General features: G+C 34.0%; 1 protein-coding gene across 17 annotated transcripts; it reads left to right on the plus strand.

The window, feature by feature from the left end:
* The first annotated feature begins 17,334 nt into the window (after positions 1–17,334).
* On the plus strand, positions 17,335–21,589 carry LOC114308012 (equilibrative nucleotide transporter 3). 17 transcript variants are annotated; one of them, XM_082919104.1, is made up of 8 exons: positions 17,336–17,651; positions 17,924–17,986; positions 18,630–18,785; positions 18,896–19,039; positions 19,163–19,258; positions 19,962–20,138; positions 20,499–20,706; positions 21,328–21,589. In XM_082919104.1, the coding sequence occupies exons 3-5, from the start codon at positions 18,687–18,689 to the stop codon at positions 19,199–19,201; spliced, it is 282 nt and encodes a 93-aa protein (XP_082775230.1). In that variant the 5' UTR covers positions 17,336–17,651; positions 17,924–17,986; positions 18,630–18,686; the 3' UTR covers positions 19,202–19,258; positions 19,962–20,138; positions 20,499–20,706; positions 21,328–21,589. The 17 variants fall into 17 exon arrangements, with proteins under 17 accessions (XP_082775234.1, XP_082775230.1, XP_082775237.1 ...); XM_082919105.1 differs by having other exon boundaries at positions 17,340–17,656; XM_082919111.1 differs by lacking the exon at positions 19,163–19,258.
* The last annotated feature ends 334 nt before the right edge of the window (positions 21,590–21,923 follow it).

Raw genomic sequence — 21,923 nt, forward strand, 5'->3', positions numbered from 1 at the left:
TCTCATGCCATTGTTTGGGAGCTTGCTTCAAACCATACAATGACTTGACAAGCTTACAGACTTTCTTACTTTTTTCTGGAGCTGAAAACCCCTCAGGTTGCTCCATGTAGATTTCTTCATCTAAATCTCAATTTAAGAAAGTTGTCTTTACATCCATCAATGTATTTCTAAACCACGTAAAGCTGCTATTGCAATCACTATGCGAATGGATGTAATCCTTGTCACAGGTGAATATGTATCAAAGTAATCCAGGCCTTCTCGCTGTCTGTATCCTTTGAACACTAGCCGAGCTTTATATTTGTCAATTGACCCATCCGCTTTCATCTTTCTTCGAAAGATCCACTTATTCCCTAAGGCCTTACTGCCTGGGGGTAGATCAACCAACTCCCAAGTATGGTTCTGTAAGATGGAGTCAATCTCACTTTTAATTGCTTCTTTCCATAAAGGACTTTCAGGTGAAGTTACAACTTCATGGAACGTTCGAGGTTCTCCCTCCAACATATAAGTCAAGAAGTCTGGACTAAAAGACTTTGTGGTTCTAGCCCTTTTACTCCTTCTTAGCTCATCTACTTCATCAGTTTGATCATCTACTTGATCAGTTATTTGATCAGCTGTTTGATCATCCATGTGATCATCTATGTGATCGTCTTCGTGATCATCTATTTCTTTCATGGAACTCGGAACCCTGTCTTGGGGACGACACGGAAATACATCTTCAAAGAAAGATGCACTTCTAGATTCCATGATAGTATTCTTGTGTATATCTGAAATATCAGACTTGTGCACAAGAAATCTATATGCACTACTATTTTGTGCATAACCAATGAAAATACAGTCCACGATTTTCAGACCTATCCTAACCTGCTTGGGTGTACGTACCGCCACTTTTGCAAAACACCCCCACATTCGTAGGTATTTATATAAAGGCTTGTGACCTTTCCACAACTCATATGGAGTCTTGTCCACTTTCTTCCGTGGTATTCTATTAAGAATATAATTTGCGGAGAGAATTGCTTCCCCCCATAAGTTCTGTGACAACCCAGAACTTATCAACATTGCATTCATCATCTCTTTCAGTGTCCTGTTCTTCCGCTCAGCAACACCATTTGACTGAGGCGAATAAGGCGCTGTGGTTTGGTGAATAATCCCAAATTGAGCACAAGTCTCGGGAAATGGGGATTCATACTCACCACCACGATCACTTCTCAATGCCTTGATTTTCTGACTTAATTGATTCTCAACTTCATTCTTAAAAAGAATAAATTTATCAATAGCCTCGTCTTTGCTTTTAAGCAAATACACATAACAGTATTTAGTGCAATCATTAACAAAAGTGATGAAGTACTTGTTGCCACCACGTGATTGTACAACTTTCAAGTCACACACATCACTATGCACTAAACCCAAAGGCTGGGTACTTCTTTCAATATAATGAAAAGAAGACCTTGTCAATTTTGCTTCTACACAAGTTTCACACTTGTGTTGTGGATTAATCTTGAAAGATGGTATGTGATCTAACTTGATTAATCTACGTAGAGAGTCAAAATTTACATGACCCAATCTACCATGCCATAAATTAGGGGACTCAAGCATATAAGCAGAAGAAGAAGCTTTCTCGTTAATCTTAGGGATAAGTGTCATTACATTCAATTTAAACATACCACCTGACATATATCCCTTCCCCACATAGACCCCGCCCTTGGTCAACATGACCTTGTCTGATTCAAACACCATGCAGAAGCCATGCTTGCTTAGGAGAGACCCTGAGACAAGGTTCTTACGAATGTCCGGCACAAAAAGGACATCGTTCAAAGTCAGTTCTTTTCTTGAAGTAATCTTCAGGATCACCTTGCCTTTACCCTCAACAGCTGAGGTTGCAGAGTTTCCCATAAACAACTTCTCCCCGTTTGAAACCGGTTCGAAAGTTGTGAACATTCTCTTCTCTGCACAAATATGGCGAGTGGCCCCAGTGTCCACCCACCACTCCCTCGGGTTTGACCCCACCATGTTCATTTCTAACACGACGGCTGATAGATGCATGTCGTCCACATCGTGTGACAATTCCTCCATTTCAGCCATATGTGCCCGGTTTTTGTGTTGGGGAGGGTTTTTCCTGTAGGGCTTCTTCTTCAGACAATCAACTGCCCGATGCCCGTCACTTCCACAGTTGAAGCATTTGCCATCGAACCTAAAAGTAGGCTCCTTTGGCTTGTAGGCTGGCCTTTTGGAGATTCCTCCTCTAGCCCCCAACTTTGAGCTTTTGCCTGTCGGTGGTTTTTTCCTCGCCCCCGAGGACTCGCCATGCTCAACCATGTTGGCTTTGACAGTGGAGATACTCCCTCCTATCTTCCTGTTGTCCTCTTCAATCCGGAGCCTGACAACGAGCTCTTCGACTGTCATCTCCTTTCGTTTGTGCTTCAAGTAGTTCTTGAAGTCTTTCCAGCCGTTAGGCAGCTTCTCAATCAAAGCAGCTGCCTGGAATAACTCACTTAGGACCATCCCTTCTGCATGTATCTCGTGCAGAATCACTTGGAACTCTTAGACTTGACTCAGGACAATTTTAGAGTCCACCATCTTGAAGTCCAGGAACCGGCCGACGATAAATTTCTTTACCCCAGCATCCTCGGTCTTGTACTTTTTGTCCAAGGTATCCCACAACTCCTTAGCCGATTTCTTGGCATAGAACACGTTGAAAAGTGGATCCGCCAAGCCGTTCAGAATGTAATTCTGGCATAAGAAGTCTGCTTGTTTCCAAGCGTCCAGAGCCATGAGCTTTTGTTTATCTTGCTCATTCTTCTCTACGGCTGGTACATCTTCACTCAGAAACCGCGCAAGGCTCAGAGTAGTCAAATAAAACAGCATCTTCTGCTGCCATCTCTTGAAATTCACTCCCGTGAACTTCTCCGGGCGCCCGTGATGATTGAGCGGTCCTCCCGGAACTGCCGAAGTAACAACAGGAGGATTGACCACAGAGGTCACAGCAAGGGTTGGCAAGCCAGTCGCCCCGGGGTTCGGATCCCCACCAACATTAGTAGCAGCAGCATCAGAGACAGTTGCCATTTCTGAAAAATTACAGCGGAATTTTCACTATTCTGTATTTCCAGAAATCAAACTTAACACTAGAAACTCCCACAATTGGAAATTTAATTCAAAACTAGTCTCACCACGCAACCTAGAATCGAACATAGTCAGGAAAGTTTTCAGCAAGACTGGAGGGGTCACACCGGTCCCACTTAAAACCCAGTTAACCTTAGACAAAACTTTCAAGAGCATGTTGACTCCTAGTCCATGGGAAACAACTTTAAGGATTAAATTTTTCAAGGGATGAACTAGGTTAAACACACCAAGTTCCAAATTGTACAAGCGATTACAACAAAATTGCTATAATAATTACAAGCAAATAAAACGTGCTTTACATATTGGTGAATAACCACAAATGAACACTCAAGCAAACAATTGCTTCAAATATTTAGTCTAAATTAATCCTTTTTCCCATTTCCATAGGTATTCCTGCAATAAAGAGTTAGCAACAAAATACAACAAAACCTCCCTCAGCTTTTCTTTGCTTTTGGCAAAGTAGTGATTGAAGGGGAGGGTACTAGCAAACAAACTAATAAATAACTGTAAGTAAAGATTAAAACCAACCCTTAAATTACACATCTAGAATTTAAACTAAAAAAAATTGTAAAAAATTAATTACATAATAAACATGTAATTAACTATATAAGTTATAGACCTAAATTAAATATAATTAAACCATATTTTAAATTGGTAAAGGTTACATATGAACTTATGGTACACTAAACATGTAATTAATTGAGGCAAGTTACAAACATTTTATAACTCCTAAATACTTAAATCACATTACTAGGCAAGAATTGCAAATGACATGATTAACATGCAAATAATTCTAGAGAAATTAACATGAATTTAAATATAGGCAAGTTATAAACTTTACAACTCCACACCTAAATTAAAGATTAATAGGTACAAGTTACATGAAAATTTACTACCTAATAAACATGCTAGAAATGTAAATTACACTAAAAATTAAACCCGAATGAACATGTAATTTATATTGTAAACTAGAAGCATGTGAACTAGAAGCATGTAAATCTAGAAATACAAGGCATGAACCGGTACACCATAAATTAATAAATTAATTAGAAAATACAGTGAATTAACGTTGCACCAATGGAACTCTTCTTCCCTATTGATAATAGTGGCCTATTCCATGCTATGGAAAGACCAAACAGTAGCATACACAAAATGGCAAAATCAAAAGCTTAACCCTGTGTACATGCATCTAATAAACCAAGTAACTCGCTAGTACTACCAGTGGCCAATTATATACAAAATTATTACACACACTTATGAATCTATTCATCTAATTCTATGATAAACGTCGAATCTATTTTAAGCTTGTTGGGAAAAACTACTCACATTACATAATTTCACATTGCATATCGCAAAATTATGAGATGAACAAAACAAACCTTCAATCCTAGGAAAAATAACATGCTGAATAAAATACAGATAAAATATAAAATGGTTAATGGAAGCAAATCGAAGCCTGTGTGATTCCACAGTCTCCTTAAAATAGATTCCCTGCCTCACCGTTGGGTGCTGGAGGTACGTCGGCGCCTATTTCCCAGGATACGACGATTTTTACCAGCCACAACAGAAGCACCTTCTGATTAGCTTAGCGAACGGACAACGGCAGCACTCTCTCTCAGGAAGAAAATTATAGGAGAAGTAGACTGACAGTGTATGGATGTCAAGGAAAAATTCTATATCTCTTTTCAAGGAATAGGGCCTCCTTTTATACACCATAGGGAAGAGAGGAGGAGCCTCTAGCCATCAAGGCTGGCAACTAATGCTAGCAAAACTGCCCAATCAATTTTGTAAAACTGATGAGCCTTGAATGTGTGAGTTATATACACATTTATGAGGCAATTTCTTATTCAACCATTTTTCTCCAACATTGAGTTCTGTATTGTTAATGGAGTGGTGGACGAACTGTCATGCTGGCTATAGGTGGTTAATCTGTTTTGTGCTGATCTGATCTGTTTTGTTGATCTGTTTTGTTGGCTGGAGGTGTTGACCTGTTGATCTGTCTCGCTGTGGAGCTATTGTTATTGTCATGGAGCTAATGTTACAGCTGTGGTGTTAATGTTGCTCAGTTGTGCTAGTGCTGCTCTATTGTGTTGTTTCTTTCTGCTGTTCTTTGGTTGGTTGCTCACCAACTTTGGGTGTGCTAGCTTGGTTAGGATGGGCTTTAGGGTGCCAACTTGGTTAGGATGCTTAAGCTCATTGTCTTGTTAGCACTTGTCACCTTTTATTGATGATTTGTTTTGTACTTTGTACTTTGCTTATTTATCAATAAAGTTTCTTTTTGCCGATCAAAAAAAAAAAAAAAAAGAGGGTTAATATTATTAATTTGTATAAATTATAACTTTTGTAGCTATAAATAAAAATATTAGAGGACTATTTAATATTAAAACATTATACTGGAACTATTCACTTTTTATATGATTTTCTATTTAGTCTGATTAGTTTCATTATTTATTAAATAATATGAATCCTACACATGCATAACATTGATTGAATTAATAAACTTAATTGAAACAAGTAGTAAAAAAAAAGTTATAAATAATATTTATCTAAACTTTATATTGGAATATTACCTTTAGGTTAGATTATTTAATTTACATTACTAAAATATATAATTTTTAAATCATTGAAATTTTAAACATTTATTCTTTAATTTACATTACAAATAAAGATCATTTGCATTGAAAGTGCCTTTAAACACGGACATTCACTAATATCTTATAACAAAATGAATGATTGTGGTAAGTAAATTGAGCCTGGACTGGATCCATAGCAAAGCAACTAGATGGCCTAATTAGTAAAATCGACCAGAGAGAAGTCACCTTTTATATACACAACCACAATTTTTGTGATATTTGAAAGAACTTTAAACGATTTTTCAAAGTTAGAAAAAGTCCGTGTAAAAATTGATAGAAACTTTTAACTACACAGTTGTTTGTATTATATACCATAAATGCATATCTTCCTATGTACCATGTATTTTCGGAGAAAGTATGGGAATCTAGACTTATCCACCTAGAAATTTTTGGATAGATAATTGTGTGGTGGAGATTAATTTATGGAATGTGAGGTCTATGTGGAGTCCATGTAATATATGATGGAGATTCATTTTTGGATAATTTCTTAATTGATAAGGGTGAATTTGTAATATTACTCATATTCTGAAAGGCCCACCCATCTATGATAGAAAATGAACATGACCTGTCCAAAATTGTTTTGTTTGGTTTGGTTTATATTTTTAGAAATTATTTTTAAACAAATTTTTGTTTGTTTTTATTTATTTATTTATTTATAGATACAACAAGGTTACACGTATCTAAAAAGTAAAAAAATTAATTAAAATATTAAAAATATTACTAAAAACAAATAAAAATCCGAACAAAAATATACATAGATTTTTGTTCAAATTGTTGCTTTTTTTAGTAATTTTTTATAAATATTTTAATTAATTTATTTTACTTTTTAAATGTATCTTTATTAGGTAAATCTAAAACGTATTTAAAAAATTAAAATCTAAAAAAATGTACTAAAAATAAACAAAACCTTATCTAAAAATAATTTTTTAAAAATCAAACCAAAAGAAACCATGCTATGGCGTGATGTCAGACTTAAGGACTGTTGTTATTCCAAAGAATCACAATCCATTCCCTCTCAAAAGGCACTGTGGAAGACTGAGATCAGATCAACCATATAATACATAGGAAAATTAGTGAGAGCACTAATTAGTGTCACCCATTGCCACAGTGCTGTTGTGTCTTTTTTTTTTTTGAAAAGGTGGATGCCAACACATTAGTGGTTGTTTTAGAGTACCATTTTTAGTGATCTTTATCATTGCTGTAATACATAATACTGTTGTTATGCCATAACGTGATCAAGAAAAGCAAAAAAAAATTTAATATATTTTTGTTACAAATATGTATTAATTAATTAAAAGAAAAAAAGATTGAGACTCTTAAAATATACCCGACTTGTAAAAAGTCATGATAAGGCATAAGAGGTGTCGAAAACTGTCACTCCGCCCAATGGGGTTGCTTTCTTCCAGTCAGGGACAGAATTAGGAGAAAATTATGGGGGCCATGACCTTCCTATTTTTGTGAAAAATATAGTTTGTCATAATATTTTAAATATATATATCATTTTATACGTAAAATTGCCCCAGCATAAAAAAATATATCTCATTTTTCTTCTATCTTGCGCTCTCTTTTTATTTTGTGCGAAAAAACCTTCATCCTACTAGAAGTTACTTCTATAGTATTTTAAGTTTTTTTTTTTGTATATATACATAATTTATATATCATATTGTACATACATGCGTGCATATGTATATGGTATAAAAATTTTATTTGTCTTTTGAACCCCCCTCTAATGATGAAATCCTAATTCCATCCCTGCTTCCAATGAATAAGATGTTGGACAATCTTCACTGTATTTAAAAGATTTAATTCTATTGTGTACACAACAACAATTAGAATTTAAAGAAATAAAGGAAATGAGAGAATTTGTTTGATTACAAAAATCAAACTCGAAATAAAAATAAATAAATAAAAATAGATTTTATTTTGTTACAAAAACAAAATTTAAATATGATTTTAATAAATAAAAACACACTGAAAATAAATTAAATAACTTACTTGATTTAATTTGTTCGAATTATTTTCTGATCAAGTCCAGTGTTTGACACTGTATCCTTAAGACAGATTCGTCCTCTCCACGGTGCTTTCAGAATTTGGACGTCTATCTCCCAGGATGAAATTATCTTACCACAAACAATAGCAGCACTACAAATTGTTTGCCTTACGAACACACTAAGTGTTTACACTCTTTCTTTCAGAAATAAAATGCAGCAAGATGAAGAATATAATTAGCAGAGGTGAAATACGAAATTTCTGAATGAATAACATCAAATGAGGGTGGTCCTATTTATAGATGTAAAGGTGGCTCTTGGTTTTAAATTGAACAGGTATGATACCTGTTGGTTTTGAATTCAAACAAATTTGAATCTGTTAACAATTCAAACAGATAGCAAAAACGGGAAGGGCCCTGTTTGGGTGTGCACTAATTCCAAACTAGTTTATTTTTGTTTGAAAACGGGAAGGGCCCTGTTTGGATGTGCAGAAAATCCAAATCAGTTTAATTTGAATTTTGGATTTTATTTTACCAAAAAATAAAATTAAATTCAAATGTTTTTTGCCCAAAAAGATTAGAAGCCCAACCCAATCACGCACGGTGGCGGCGCGCGCGCGCGTGTGGTGATTTTTGGGTCCAATGGGTCTAGCCCATTTTGCCCATAACCTCTCCCTCTAAAACACTTGGGTACCCCTTGGGGCACACCCCAAGTATCTCACCCAAGCCTTATAAACCCTTTCAAAACTTCCCACCAAATCAATGTGGGACAAGCCAATTTACAACCTTAAGGAATTTCCACCAAAACTCCATTTCCATGGAGCACACTTTGGCTTCAATTTCCCATTCAATCGGTAATGGTTTTGAGCAACCAAATATACCACGTGAATCACAACGCGGCATAGAACGCGTTACCACTTTGACCCGAGTAAATCGACACTCGGGGCCCACCTAAAAATTATACCAAACTTGAGAAAAAATTCTAGTTTTACCCAGAATTTTTCTACCATTTCCAACAATCCCCCACATGAATGGAATTTGATGACAACGGAAATGCAACAATATGCAGACTTTAACGAAAGAGTATAAGTTGAAAATATCTTGCATCAGGATAGGTAGTTTTCGGCCTTGAACCATCCTTAGTGATAACCTATCGGACTTACTGGCTAACCAATGGACGCGATGCCTTGAATTGTTCAGCCGTTTGTGTAAGCCAAGACAATAGATTTCACACAAAATATCTTCTAACACATCGTGGTCCTCACTGTTGTGTTCATTTTGGCCTTGAACGCGCCTGGTTTTCATAAGTATTTCTAGAGAATTTAGCCTTTTCATTCTCATAGAACCGGCCCCAGTTCAACACTCATATAGGTGATTCTTATTGTGAGTATCTCCTTATACTCGTCTTGATTTTATACCTTAATCAAGATATAAGTAATCATTAAAAGCAAAGCTTATCCTTATACCCCTGCATACAACATATGTTGCAGATATCACTCTCACCATAGGAATGGGTAGGGAATTTTTAATCCCTTGGTGATTTCTGGTGAGCCATACATAACTTAGTTGTCCCTTTGAACTTAGTTCTTGGGATCTCCAGTCATATAAGTAGGGTTACCATTATGACGACTCTTATGTAATAGGCTTTAATCCCATCCCCTTCGATGAACTATACACTAACTCTTTTGTCAAACCTTTTGTTAACGGATCCGCAATATTCTCTTTAGATTTTATATAATCTATTGAGATTATTCCATTTGACAACAATTGCCTTACGATATTATGTCGACGACGAATATGTCGTGACTTACCATTATACATATGATTCTGTGCCCTGCCTATTGCAGATTGACTATCACAATGAATGCAAATAGCTGGCACAGGTTTCGGCCACATTGGAATGTCTTCTAAGAAGTGACGAAGCCATTCTGCTTCTTCACCTGCTTTGTCTAAAGCAATGAACTTCGATTCCATTGTGGATCATGCGATGCAAGTTTGTTTCGTGAACTTCCAAGAAACAGCAACGCCTCCTAGAGTAAAGACATATCCACTAGTGGATTTTGAATCTTTAGTATCTGATATCCAATTGGCATCACAATAACCTCCGAGTACTGCTGGATATCGAGTAAAGTTCAAACCATGATCACGAGTAAATCTTAGATATCTAAGAACTCGAATGATCGCTTTCCAATGGTCTTCTCCAGGGTTACTAGTGTACCTACTCAATTTACTGATAGTATAAGCTATATCAGGACAAGTACAATTCATTAGGTACATTAGGCTTCCAATGATTTGGGAGTATTTTAACTGAAACACTGCATCAACTTTATTTTTTGATAAATAAAGACTGATGTCTACAGGTGTTCTAGCTAAATTCAAATCATCCTTGATAAATTTATCAAGAATTTTCTCAATATAATGAGATTGAGATAATGCATATCCGTCAGATGTTTTAGTAATTTTCATTCCTAATATAACATCTGCGACCCCCATATCTTTCATATCAAATCTTTTGTTAAGCATCTGCTTAGTTGATTTGATCATGTTTTGACTGCTTCCAATGATAAGCATGTCATCCACATAAAGACAAACTATGGCATATCCTTGGTCAGTGTTTTTAACATAGACGCATTTGTCACATTCGTTTATCTTAAACCCATTACTAAGCATTGCATGATCAAATTTTTCATGCCATTGCTTAGGTGCTTGTTTTAATCCATAAAGGGATTTTACAAGTCGACAAACTTTCTTTTCTTGCCCCGACACTACAAACCCTTCGGGTTGCTCCATATAGATCACTGCATTTAGATCACCATTTAAGAAAGCTGTCTTAACATCCATTTGATGTATTTCTAAATTAAACAACGCTACTATAGAAATAAGCATGTGAATGGATGTTATTCTTGTCACAAGGGAATATGTGTCAAAAAAGTCCAGACCTTCCTATTGTCTGTAACCTTTAACTACAAGTCGTGCTTTATACTTGTCAATTGAACCATCTGCTTTCATTTTTCTCTTGAATATCCATTTATATCCAAGAGGTTTAGAACCTGGTGGAAGATCCACCAATTCCCAAGTATGATTTTGCATAATGGATTCAATTTCATTATTAACAGCCTCTTTCCACAAAGGTGCTTCAGGACTTGTCATTACTGCCTTAAAGCTTTGAGGTTCATTTTCTAACAAGTATGTCAGAAAATCTGGACCAAAGGATTTTGATGTTCTCGCTCTCTTACCTCGTCTTGGTTCATCATTAGTTAAATCCTGTTGGTCGAGACTATTACTAGTCTCTTGTGTTTGATTGTCATTAGTCTCTTGACTTTGTGTACAATCATAAGTTCTTTTCCGTGAACTTAATTCCTGTCCTTTCTTGTAAGGAAAGACATGTTCAAAAACCACAGCATTCCTTGACTCTATAATAGTGTTCACATTTATATCAGGTATTTCTGATTTATAAGTCAGAAACCGATATGCACTACTATTCTGAGCATAACCAATAAACACACAGTCTACTGTTTTTGGTCTAATCTTAGTCTTTTTAGGAACAGGAACTTCAACTTTTGCCAAACACCCCCACACTTTTAAGTATTTGTAGGAAGGTGGCCGACCTTTCCACAATTCATAAGGAGTGCTGTTGGTTTTCTTATGGGGTATTCTATTAAGAACATAATTAACAGACAATATTGCTTCCCCCCACAAGTTCTGTGGTAAACCTGAACTTAGTAACATGGCATTCATCATTTCTTTTAGGGTTCTATTCTTCCTTTTAGCAATTCCATTTTGCTGTGGAGAATAAGGTGCTGTAGTTTGGTGAATAATGCTATATTGTGCACAAAATTCATCTAATGGTGCATCATATTCACCACCCCTATTACTTCTGATATAAATCAATGAATTTTAAAACAAATTCAAGAAAAAACCAAAATAATTATGACTACTCAAGTCAGATTTAATGTTTTGACAAAATCATATCCTCATAAAAAATTTTGCCTAAGAATCAAACAATTCAAAAACCCATTTGATTGTATACATTCTTGCAACTCAATAACAAATAAATGTCACTATCATAAAAATATTTGTAACAGAAGAAAATTAAATTATCTCAACTAATGCAAGAGATACACCCCCATATTAATAAAATGGTTCATGGTTTAACAAATTCTACTATGCAAGTAAAATAATTATTAATGACATCTCATGTCACATAATTCAATAATCAACATAAAAGATTTCTTAAATTACTTCCCAATTAAACGGACCGATATAATTACATAAATCTTCATGTTTAAATTTCTCTGGTGTTTAGACACCCATTTAAAATTGATTAGAAATATTCAAATTAACCTGCTTATGTCCAAAGTCGACATAACAATTTATCATTACAAATCACTTGAAATTATTGTTAAGAAATAACTTGAGTTAATATCATACATGCATATCAAACGCATCAACTAAAAATAATGAATTAACAAAATAAATTAATCATGCACGATCCCATCACTTGCATCATGAAATAAAAGGATTCTCAACTCATAAATAAAATCCAACGCATTTAAACTTTAAACTTCAAAATGACAAAACATACCTTCATTTAATAAGTTTGATTTGTACATAAATAAACAAATTAAATATGCATTAAAATGCTCTTGTGAATATATATATATATATATATTCCGACTCAAGTGCAGAAACAATGCAAGAATATGAATCCACATTGTAATAAAAATAAAATTAGTTTGTAAAACTAATATTTTACTCTAGAAACAAATTCTTCCATGTATACTCACGATGAACTATGATAAAGTCAAAATAATTAACACCTTTTCACAAAGAGTTCAAAAATAAGTAGTCTACCAAACGAAACCATAAGTTACTTACAAAATTAATAGATTGTGACCGAGTCACAAAGTTACATGATTGATTAACAAAATTAATTTTCTAGTTACTAAAATCATAAAATAAATTACAATACAAAATAATTTTATTTTCCTTGTTACTAAAACTAGTAAAATAAAATACCGAAATAATATCTGATTACAAAAATCAGAAAATCAAACCACAAATTAATTTTCTAGTTACTTAAACCAGAAAATAAATTATAACACAAAATCAATTTATTTTTCTTGTTACTAAAACTAGAAAATACTGTAATTTTATTTTCCTTATTACTGAACCTAGAAAATAAAATACCACAAAACTATCTGATTACAAAAATCAAAACAAACACAAAATAATTTTCTAATTACCAAAATCAGAAAATAAATTAAAACACAAAATAATTTTATTTTCTTTGTTACTAAAACTAGAAAATAATATAATTTTATTTTCCTTGTTACTAAAACTAGAAAAATAAAATACCAAAATAATTTTCTGTAACACCAAATAATATTCTGTAATTGTTAATGACACCAGTATATTACTACTAGTTGTCAAAGAAAAGAGACAGTATATTACTACTATCTGTCAAATAGCATAAATCACTATTTGTTTTTCCAACCAGAATATTAGTTTGAAAACACAGAAAATTAAATACAATGAAGATACCAAAAAGGAATTTGTCTTAAGATTGTTGGACAATCTTCACTGTATTTAAAAGATTTAATTCTATTGTGTACACAACAACAATTAGAATTTAAAGAAATAAAGAAAAGGAGAGAATTTGTTTGATTATAAAAATCAAACTCGAAATAAAAATAAATAAATAAAAACAGATTTTATTTTGTTACAAAAACAAAATTTAAATCTGATTTTAATAAATAAAAACAACACTGAAAATAAATTAAATAACTTACTTGATTTAATTTGTTCGAATTATTTTCTGATCAAGTCCAGTGTTTGACACTGTGTCCTTAAGACAGATTCGTCCTCTCCACGGTGCTTTCAGAATTTGGACGTCTATCTCCCAGGATGAAATGATCTTACTACAAACAATAGCAGCACTACAAATTGTTTGCCTTACGAACACACTAAGTGTTTACACTCTTTCTTTCAGAAATAAAATGCAGCAAGATGAAGAATATAATTAGCAGAGGTGAAATACGAAATTTCTGAATGAATAACATCAAATGAGGGTGGTCCTATTTATAGATGTAAAGGTGGCTCTTGGTTTTAAATTGAACATGTATGATACCTGTTGGTTTTGAATTCAAACAGATAGCAAAAAGGGGAAGGGCCCTGTTTGGGTGTGCACTAATTCCAAACTAGTTTATTTCTGTTTGAAAACGGGAAGGGCCCTGTTTGGATGTGCAGAAAATCCAAATCAGTTTAATTTGAATTCTGGATTTTATTTTACCAAAAAATAAAATTAAATTCAAATGTTTTTGGCCCAAAAAGATTAGAAGCCCAACCCAACCACGCCCCGCGCCCAAGCCCAGCCCGTCCAACTGGACGGACGGCGGCGCGCGTGTGGTGATTTTTGAGTCCAATGGGTCTAGCCCATTTTGCCCATAACCTCTCCCTCTAAAACACTTGGGTACCCTTGGGGCACACCCCAAGTATCTCACCCAAGCCTTATAAACCCTTTCAAAACTTCCCACCAAATCAATGTGGGACAAGCCAATTTACAACCTTAAGGAATTTCCACCAAAACTCCATTTCCATGGAGCACACTTTGGCTTCAATTTCCCATTCACTCGGTAATGGTTTTGAGTAACCAAATATACCACGTGAATCACAACGCGGCATAGAACGCGTTACCACTTTGACCCGAGTAAATCGACACTCGGGGCCCACCTAAAAATTAGACCAAACTTGAGAAAAAATTCTAGTTTTACCCAGAATTTTTCTACCATTTCCAACATAAGAGCGGGATCCACAATGTCTCGATATGTCCATCTTACGCTAGTTACTCGTGAGCTATTGGGAGGTTTTCGATCCACGATGGCTAGTCATGTCTTTCGTGAGGGTAATGCTGTAGCTCACTTGTTGAGAAGACTTGCTTTTGCTTATGTTGGACAGCATATTTTTAGATGGAGGATATTTTACCCAAGCTGATCCCATTGGTTGTAGCTGATGCTGAGTTGCTTGTCATAATATTATTTCAGCCTTCTAAAAAAAATGCATATATTTTAACACTATATTTGGTTTTTGAATTTGAGAAGAAATTTAAAAAGGAAAAAGAAATTGTGTGCGAAATGTAAGTGATATATATATATATATATATATATTGTATTCATATTTCATCTAACATCTCTCATTTTTTTTGTAAATCATTACCTAAATTTATGAATCAAACACAATGTAGAGAGTCTAGTTGCGATAGAAAAACAAACATAAGCATCATATTATAGTGATTTGAGGTTAATTTCAAAGGAGTAACATTTCAAACTCTTCTCGCACTCCAAAGTATTGATACCACATCTCAATTCCAACAATCACTACTAAAAAGCAGGGCTTTTGAGTCGGCAGCTTGCCGTCGCAAATAGCGGATTTGCCGACTCAAAAACTTTTTGCGACGGCGTTTCGACGGCAACTCAAGGGACGAAAATGGTGGGGTGGCAAAAAGTTTTTGAGTCGGCAATCTGCCGACGCAAAAAGTTTTAATTTTTTGAGACGGTAGATTGCCGACTCAAAAAGTGGTTAAATGTTTTAAAAAATTTAACTCATAATTTTCTCACTGAGGCTCCCAAGGTTCGAACACACACCCATTTGGACAAGTTGACCCAAGGTCAACGCACTACACCCACTTCACCACCACACCTCTTTCAGATATTAAACGAGATATATATTATTTATAGTATATACACTCAATATTAATATAAAAGTATATGTATAAATAAATATATTTATTAAATATAATCAAGTAAATAAATATATATCTTGGTTATAAATTTTTTTTTTTTGCTACGGCATCAGTTGCCGACACAAAAAGGTCTAATTTTTTGTGTCGGCACAAATTTGCCGACGCAAAAGGTCTATGCCGACTCAAAAAGTCTAATTTTTTGCGTCGGCACAAATTTACCGACGCAAAAGGTCTATGCCGACTCAAAAAGTCTATCTTTTGCGTCGGTAAATTCAACCGACTCAAATAATACTGTCAAATATTAATTTTTTGTGTCGGCCAACGGTGCCGACACTAAAGGTTTGGTATTTGAGTCGGTAACTCTGTGCCGTCTCAAAAAGGCTACCTTTTGCGACGGTAAAATTTGCCGACTCAAAAAACCGACTCAAAAGACCCTTTCTTTAGTAGTGAATATAATAGAGTGACAAAATGCCAAAATTATGAGTTAAAGTGCATGTTGCTGATGACGCCAATAATTATCTAAAAATTGTTATCACTACAGGAAAATACATTTTTGGCGACTACTTTTGTCAATTAAAAATATTTTAGCTGCCAAAAGTTGTGGAATTGGCAACCAAAAATTATGTTAGTCGGCAAAAGTACCATATTTAGCTACTAAATTTTTTTTGTCGGGGTATATTGATTATTGGCGACTAAAAAAAATTAGTCGCTAAAAATGTCACAATTGGCGACTAAAAAAAATTTAGTCGCTAAATTTGCCACAACTGGAGACTAAAAAAATATTTTAGTCGCTGTATAGCTAGTTTTGGCTACTTATTTAGTCGCCGAATGAAAATCAAAAAATTACTTTTTATCTTTTGGTCACTAAAAAGTTATTATCAGCGTCTAAAAAATTTTTTAGTCACCGAATTAATAACAAAAACTTAATTTTCATCTTTTTTTCAATGACTAAAAACTTTTTTAGTCGCCAAATAGTTAGTTTTGGCTACTAAAATTATTTAGTCGTTGAATTAAAAATATAAAAAAACTTTTCATCTTTTGGGGACCAAAAGTTTGGTCGCCAACAAGTTATTTTCAGTGACTAACAAAGTTTTTAGTCGCCAAACTGTTAGTTTTGGCTACTAAAATTATTTAGTCGCTGAATTAATAACAAAAATTAATTTTCATCTTTGGCAACCAAAAGTTCGGTCGTCAAAAAGTTATTTTCAGCGACTAAAAATTTTTTAGTTGCCAAATAGTTAGTTTTGGCTACTAAAACTATTTAGTCGCCGAATTAAAAATAAAAAAACACTTGTCTATCTTTTGCTGACCAAAAGTTTGGTTGCCAAGAAGTTATTTTCAACGACCAACAAATCTTTTAGTCCCCAAATAGTTATTTTGGCTACTAAAATTATTTAGTCACAAAATTAATAACAAAAAAAATTAATTTTCATCTTTGGCGACCAAAAGTTTGGTCGCAAAAACGTTATTTTCATCGGCTAAAAAAATTTTTAGTTGCCAAATATTTAGTTTTAGCTACAAAAACTATTTAGTCGCCAAATAAAAAAAATTACTTTTCATAATTTTTAGTGACTAAAAAATTTTTTAGTTACCAAATAATTAGTTTTAGCTACTAAAATTATTTAGTTGCCGAATTAAAAAAAAAATAATTTTTACCTTTGGTGACCAAAAGTTCAGTTGCCAAAAAGTTATTTTCAGCAACCAAAAAAGTTTTTAGTCGCTAAAGAACTAAAATATTTAAAGGGCGGCATTTCAAATTTTGAAGGGATTTAGAAAATTAATTTACGACCAAAATTATTCAGTCGCGAATTGTGTAAAATAACCCAAGTATATATTTTGTTTCCAAACTGAACCCTAGAACAAATCAGAGCCTCTCTCTCTTCGGTCTGTTTCCCTCTCTCTCTCTCTCCTTCTCCACTGCTCCTCTCCCCTCTCTCTCTCTCTCTCTCTCTCACCGCCGCTCCATCAGCCACGGATCAGCTCTCCTTCGCCGCTCCTCCTCGCGTTCACCGGCAACCGGAGCACCAACTGATTCACTGTGACTCTCTGCCTCTCTCTCACGCCTCTGTTTCTCTCGCTTTGTGTCCATCGACGTTGGGTGCAGGAGCATCACGTCCATCGCACACAGCACCACCGTCGCACCTCCGTCGATCCACGATTGACTTTACCCCAGGTAAGGTTTGTCTCTATTTCGCCCTCTCTCTGTTTCTGTCTCTGTCTCTGTCTCTGTCTGGATTCAAATTCTCAGAATTGAAAACTACTCCTCTGTAATCTATTTGAAAGCCATTCAGCGTACGAATAATGGATCAAATTTCTTGATAAACCCATTAGTCCAATTTACTAGTGAAATTCATGATATGCTCGCCACTCCCAAGATCGAAACCCTAGGATTATCTACTTTTTCGATCCCAAACCCTCTCTTATTAATATCTAAACCATAACCAGAGATCTCGTGGGTTGCGCTGGATTCTGGAATCTGGATAGCCTAGTTCAACACTGGGTTCGTCGGTAAGTGTGTTGCTACCGAAACCCTAGTTTTTTTTGTTTGTTTTTAATTTCGATTTTTTTTTCTCTCTCCTTAACTTATCAATTTCATCTTATTAGTAAGTTTTTTATTTCAAAAACAGAGAGAATTGATTTCAAAATTTGAACAATTTAATGGGTGTGATTTGTTCAAAATAGTAAAAACAATGAGTGTTATCATTGCTATAAGCTTTATTGATGGCTTTTATTATAACGAAATCTTTTCTACTCGTGTCATGGAGTTGATTTTCGGACAAGTTTAGATATTCAGTGAACATCTCACTGAATATTTGTAATTTAATGGAGTATTTCTTTCATATTTGATGCAATGGTTGATAAAATGTGATGAAAGAATAATAATGGTACAATGAGATTTGTAACATTACTAGTTATTTTAAATTAGTGAAAACATGTCTATCATAAGCCAGTGAAAATCCATTAGCATGATATCATCATAGATACTGCCATCAATAGCTTAATCATGTGAACTCGATAAATTCCTTATGTTGTTCCACATTTCTTCATCCTATCAAAATTTGAATGTTTACAAATTTCTTCTTACAAAAGAACCGTTTTGTTTGGATTCCAATAGCCACTCATTTTGATGTTATTTTTTTTGCTTTTGAAGAAATATCACCCTTAAAGAGTACTAACCCTTGTCTATCAACCATTTGCACTTGGAACAATGGAAATACTTGCATATAATGAGTCAAAGATTGACACAAGGCAGCGCAACTTGACTGGATACATCCTTTTCTTCATTAGTACTTTTGCTCTATTAGTTGTAAGAATTGCAACAACTCCATTTTGTGTGTTTCACAGTCCAGTTTCCTTATTTATTAAATCATCCACCACAATAACCAATGTGGATGTACTTTGGTGTCACTTTGACAGTTGGATTTAGCGACATCAGGGAAGGGAGGAATCGGAAATTTTATCAGTATATGCATCATTGTTGCTGCCTTCGGAGTTGCAGATGCCCATGTTCAAGGTGGAATGGTTGGAGACCTATCCTTCATGTGCCCTGAGTTCATCCAAGTAAGCCCTTTTAGTTGAAAGAGTACTATTTCTTTGACTAGTTTTGCTCTCATTTCTACCTATGTGAATGAATATGATTGGTTCATGAATATTCTTGTAATGAATTTTTGCCATCTGTCCTAGCTGGTTTGGCAGCCTCAGGGGCTCTCACCTCTGCTTTGAGGCTAATCACAAAAGCAGCCTTTGAAAAATTGAATAATGGCCTTCGCAAGGGAACCAGTATGTGATTCTCTTACTGATAAACATACTTTTTTGGGAATTTTTTTTGTTTTGTTTTGTTTTGGGAATACTTTTTGGAATTGAAAACAATGTTAAATGTTGTTTTATCTAAAGTTACAGTTTTTACTAACTTGCTTATTAACAAACAAACACGGTGGGATAGTCTATCATTTATTAGTTTACTACAATTGAAAATTCTATAATGGTAAATAGTTCAAATTAAGGAGAAAAATGTGAGTTGTTAAGCTTACTTATTATTTTTTGTCTGTAGTGAAATCTTTTCAAATTTGAGTCAAATTTTTTTTTTTTTTTTTTTTTTTATGTCATCTAGACAATGCAAAAGGTCCACTAAAAAATGAAAATAAGTCAAATTTTGTCCAACAAAACCTTAAAAAGTTAGCTTATTTTTGTTGGATAATCCAATTCTTTTTTGTAGTTTTTAGGATCCACTAGTCTAAAAGAACCTACAGAGCAAAAAACCTTGAATCAGTTCAAACAACTTCTGTAGAGACAAGTGTAAGTCAAAATGTAAGCTGCAGCCAAAAGAGATGAACAGAATCTCATTGTTGCGCATTTCTTTTCCTTAGAAGTTTCGGTCCTTCCAAAAAATGAACTTTCATCTAACTAAAAGATCTATGAAGCAACATTCAGATTATAGTAAGTATTGTCATTAATTAGTTGTTGTATTGATGTCTTTTTGCAGTGTTGTTTCTAGCAATCTCGACATTCTTTGAGTTTCTATGTATTCTTTTATATGCATTCATCTTCCCAAAACTACCAATTGTGAAATACCACCCGCTCGAAGGCGGCCTCAGAAGGATCAAAAACTGTTTCAGCAGATCTTGCTGCTGGTGGCATCCAAACAGAAGCAACCCAAGGAGTATGCCAATTTCCTTTAGATTCATATAGCATATATTACTTAAATGAAGTTTCAGAAGACTTTAAAAGATTTAATTTTACCAAAATCGAGCAATTTTAAAACATATTTCTCAAACCCCAGAAATTGTTTTGAACTTGTTACTCGAACCTTGTGAAGTCCTGTTTCGAAACTAGACTTGGAAACACAACTTAAATTAAATTGAGGCAAACTACATAATTGACCCCTCTAATTTGAGCAAAATTACACAATTAATTCGCTTAGCAACGCCCACCCAATAAATGTTGTACTTGAAACATTTATTAACTAGTGTATTTCAATATTTATTTTAATAATGTTTTTCTCTTTTCTTTTGTTTGGCAGTTGAAGAGTATGTAGCAAAACCTTGCTTGCCTTCATAAATAATTGCCTTCTATGGAGCCAGAACTTGAAGGAGTTTTTTGTAAGTTGTGTTGTTTGAAGTTTGTGATGCACTGTCTGTGATTGGTGACACAAGCCGTGCCTTGCCACATAATGCTTTCCAAACTACAAAGTCAAACCATCCAAAATTACTGATAAGAAATCATTTGAGGTTAGACCTCAGTAATCTAACTGTGTTTTTTTTTTTTTTTTTTTTTGAGAAGTACCTCACATTAATCTATCTTAGTGGAAATAATGTGTCGAAACACTACAAGGATGCCTTCTTATTGAGAAGTTATCTCCAATTAGTCTTTGTTTACTTTGATTGCTCGTTATTTCTTTATTTTATTGGTTTTATGTCAAGGTTTCTTGCATCCTTATATTTAATTACTTAATTGGATTTACATATGATCCTGCTGTCCTCTATTGTTATTTTGGGTCATCTTTGGACCTCTGAGTGAGTTTTGGAATCTAAATTATGTTCTTGCCTTTTCCTCGAGTGAAGTTAATTTGTGGAATTCTGTGAAGTTAATTTGTGGAATTCTTAATAAAACTTATCCATGTTTGCCTTTTTTACCAGACCATTTTCTTTAACTATCAAGTTCGAAACAGTCTCAAAACAGGCCCCGTGTTAGATATAAAAAAATGGTATTGATAACTTGTGTAATTTGTTCATGTACCTTTACTTTCCATGGACATTTTTCATTTTTTGTTAAATTTTATAATAAAGTGATGTGTAAATATTCTCATAAAAAAAGTAACTGACATTATTTTTTGTTTTTGTTTGGTACAGATGGATGCAGTCGTGCACGAAACTAAATTGTATAGGACTAATTGGCACTATAAGCATTTTGGGAAGAATTATATAATTTTGGATAGATGTGTATGGAAAAGATTTGCGTAGACTAGTAGTTATATTTTTGGATAGACTAGTAGTTATATTTTTGGATGGGTGTATATGGTAAATATTTGGGTAGACTACTAGTTATATTTTTTGAAAGATGTGCATGGATGAAAACTTAAAACATAATAACAAGAACTTGCTATCTTTTAAATTTTTATGCTAGATGAATGTGAATTGAATGATTATATATATTACAAGTGGAATTTTAATTGAAGGAATATGTAGTTTGGAATTACTTGTGGATGAAAACTTATAATAATTGTTGACTTTCATTAAACATGTTTAGGATTAGATGATTTATATATTTTGTTGAATGTTCATGATTCAGTTAAATTGGTGATTTGAATGATTATTGTAAATTACAGATTGTATTGAATGAATTGGATGGATTATTATGAATTACAGGTTTATTTTGTTAGATGTAGGCGATAAAATTTTGGCTCTGTTTTTTCTATTTTGGCGACCAAGTGATTAGTCGAGAAAGA

Source organism: Camellia sinensis, chromosome 3 (genome assembly GCF_055761805.1).
Source record: "Camellia sinensis isolate YWXY chromosome 3, ASM5576180v1, whole genome shotgun sequence".
NCBI classification, from domain to species: domain Eukaryota; kingdom Viridiplantae; phylum Streptophyta; class Magnoliopsida; order Ericales; family Theaceae; genus Camellia; species Camellia sinensis.

Bases quoted from the DNA above. Each gene is read 5' to 3' on its own strand.
- LOC114308012 (XM_082919098.1), top strand. From the start codon at position 18,687: ATGGAAATACTTGCATATAATGAGTCAAAGATTGACACAAGGCAGCGC. The intron at 18,786-18,895 runs GTAAGAATTGCA...TCACTTTGACAG, and splicing joins GTACTTTTGCTCTATTAGTT to TTGGATTTAGCGACATCAGG. The intron at 19,040-21,327 runs GTAAGCCCTTTT...TGTTTGGTACAG, and splicing joins TGTGCCCTGAGTTCATCCAA to ATGGATGCAGTCGTGCACGA.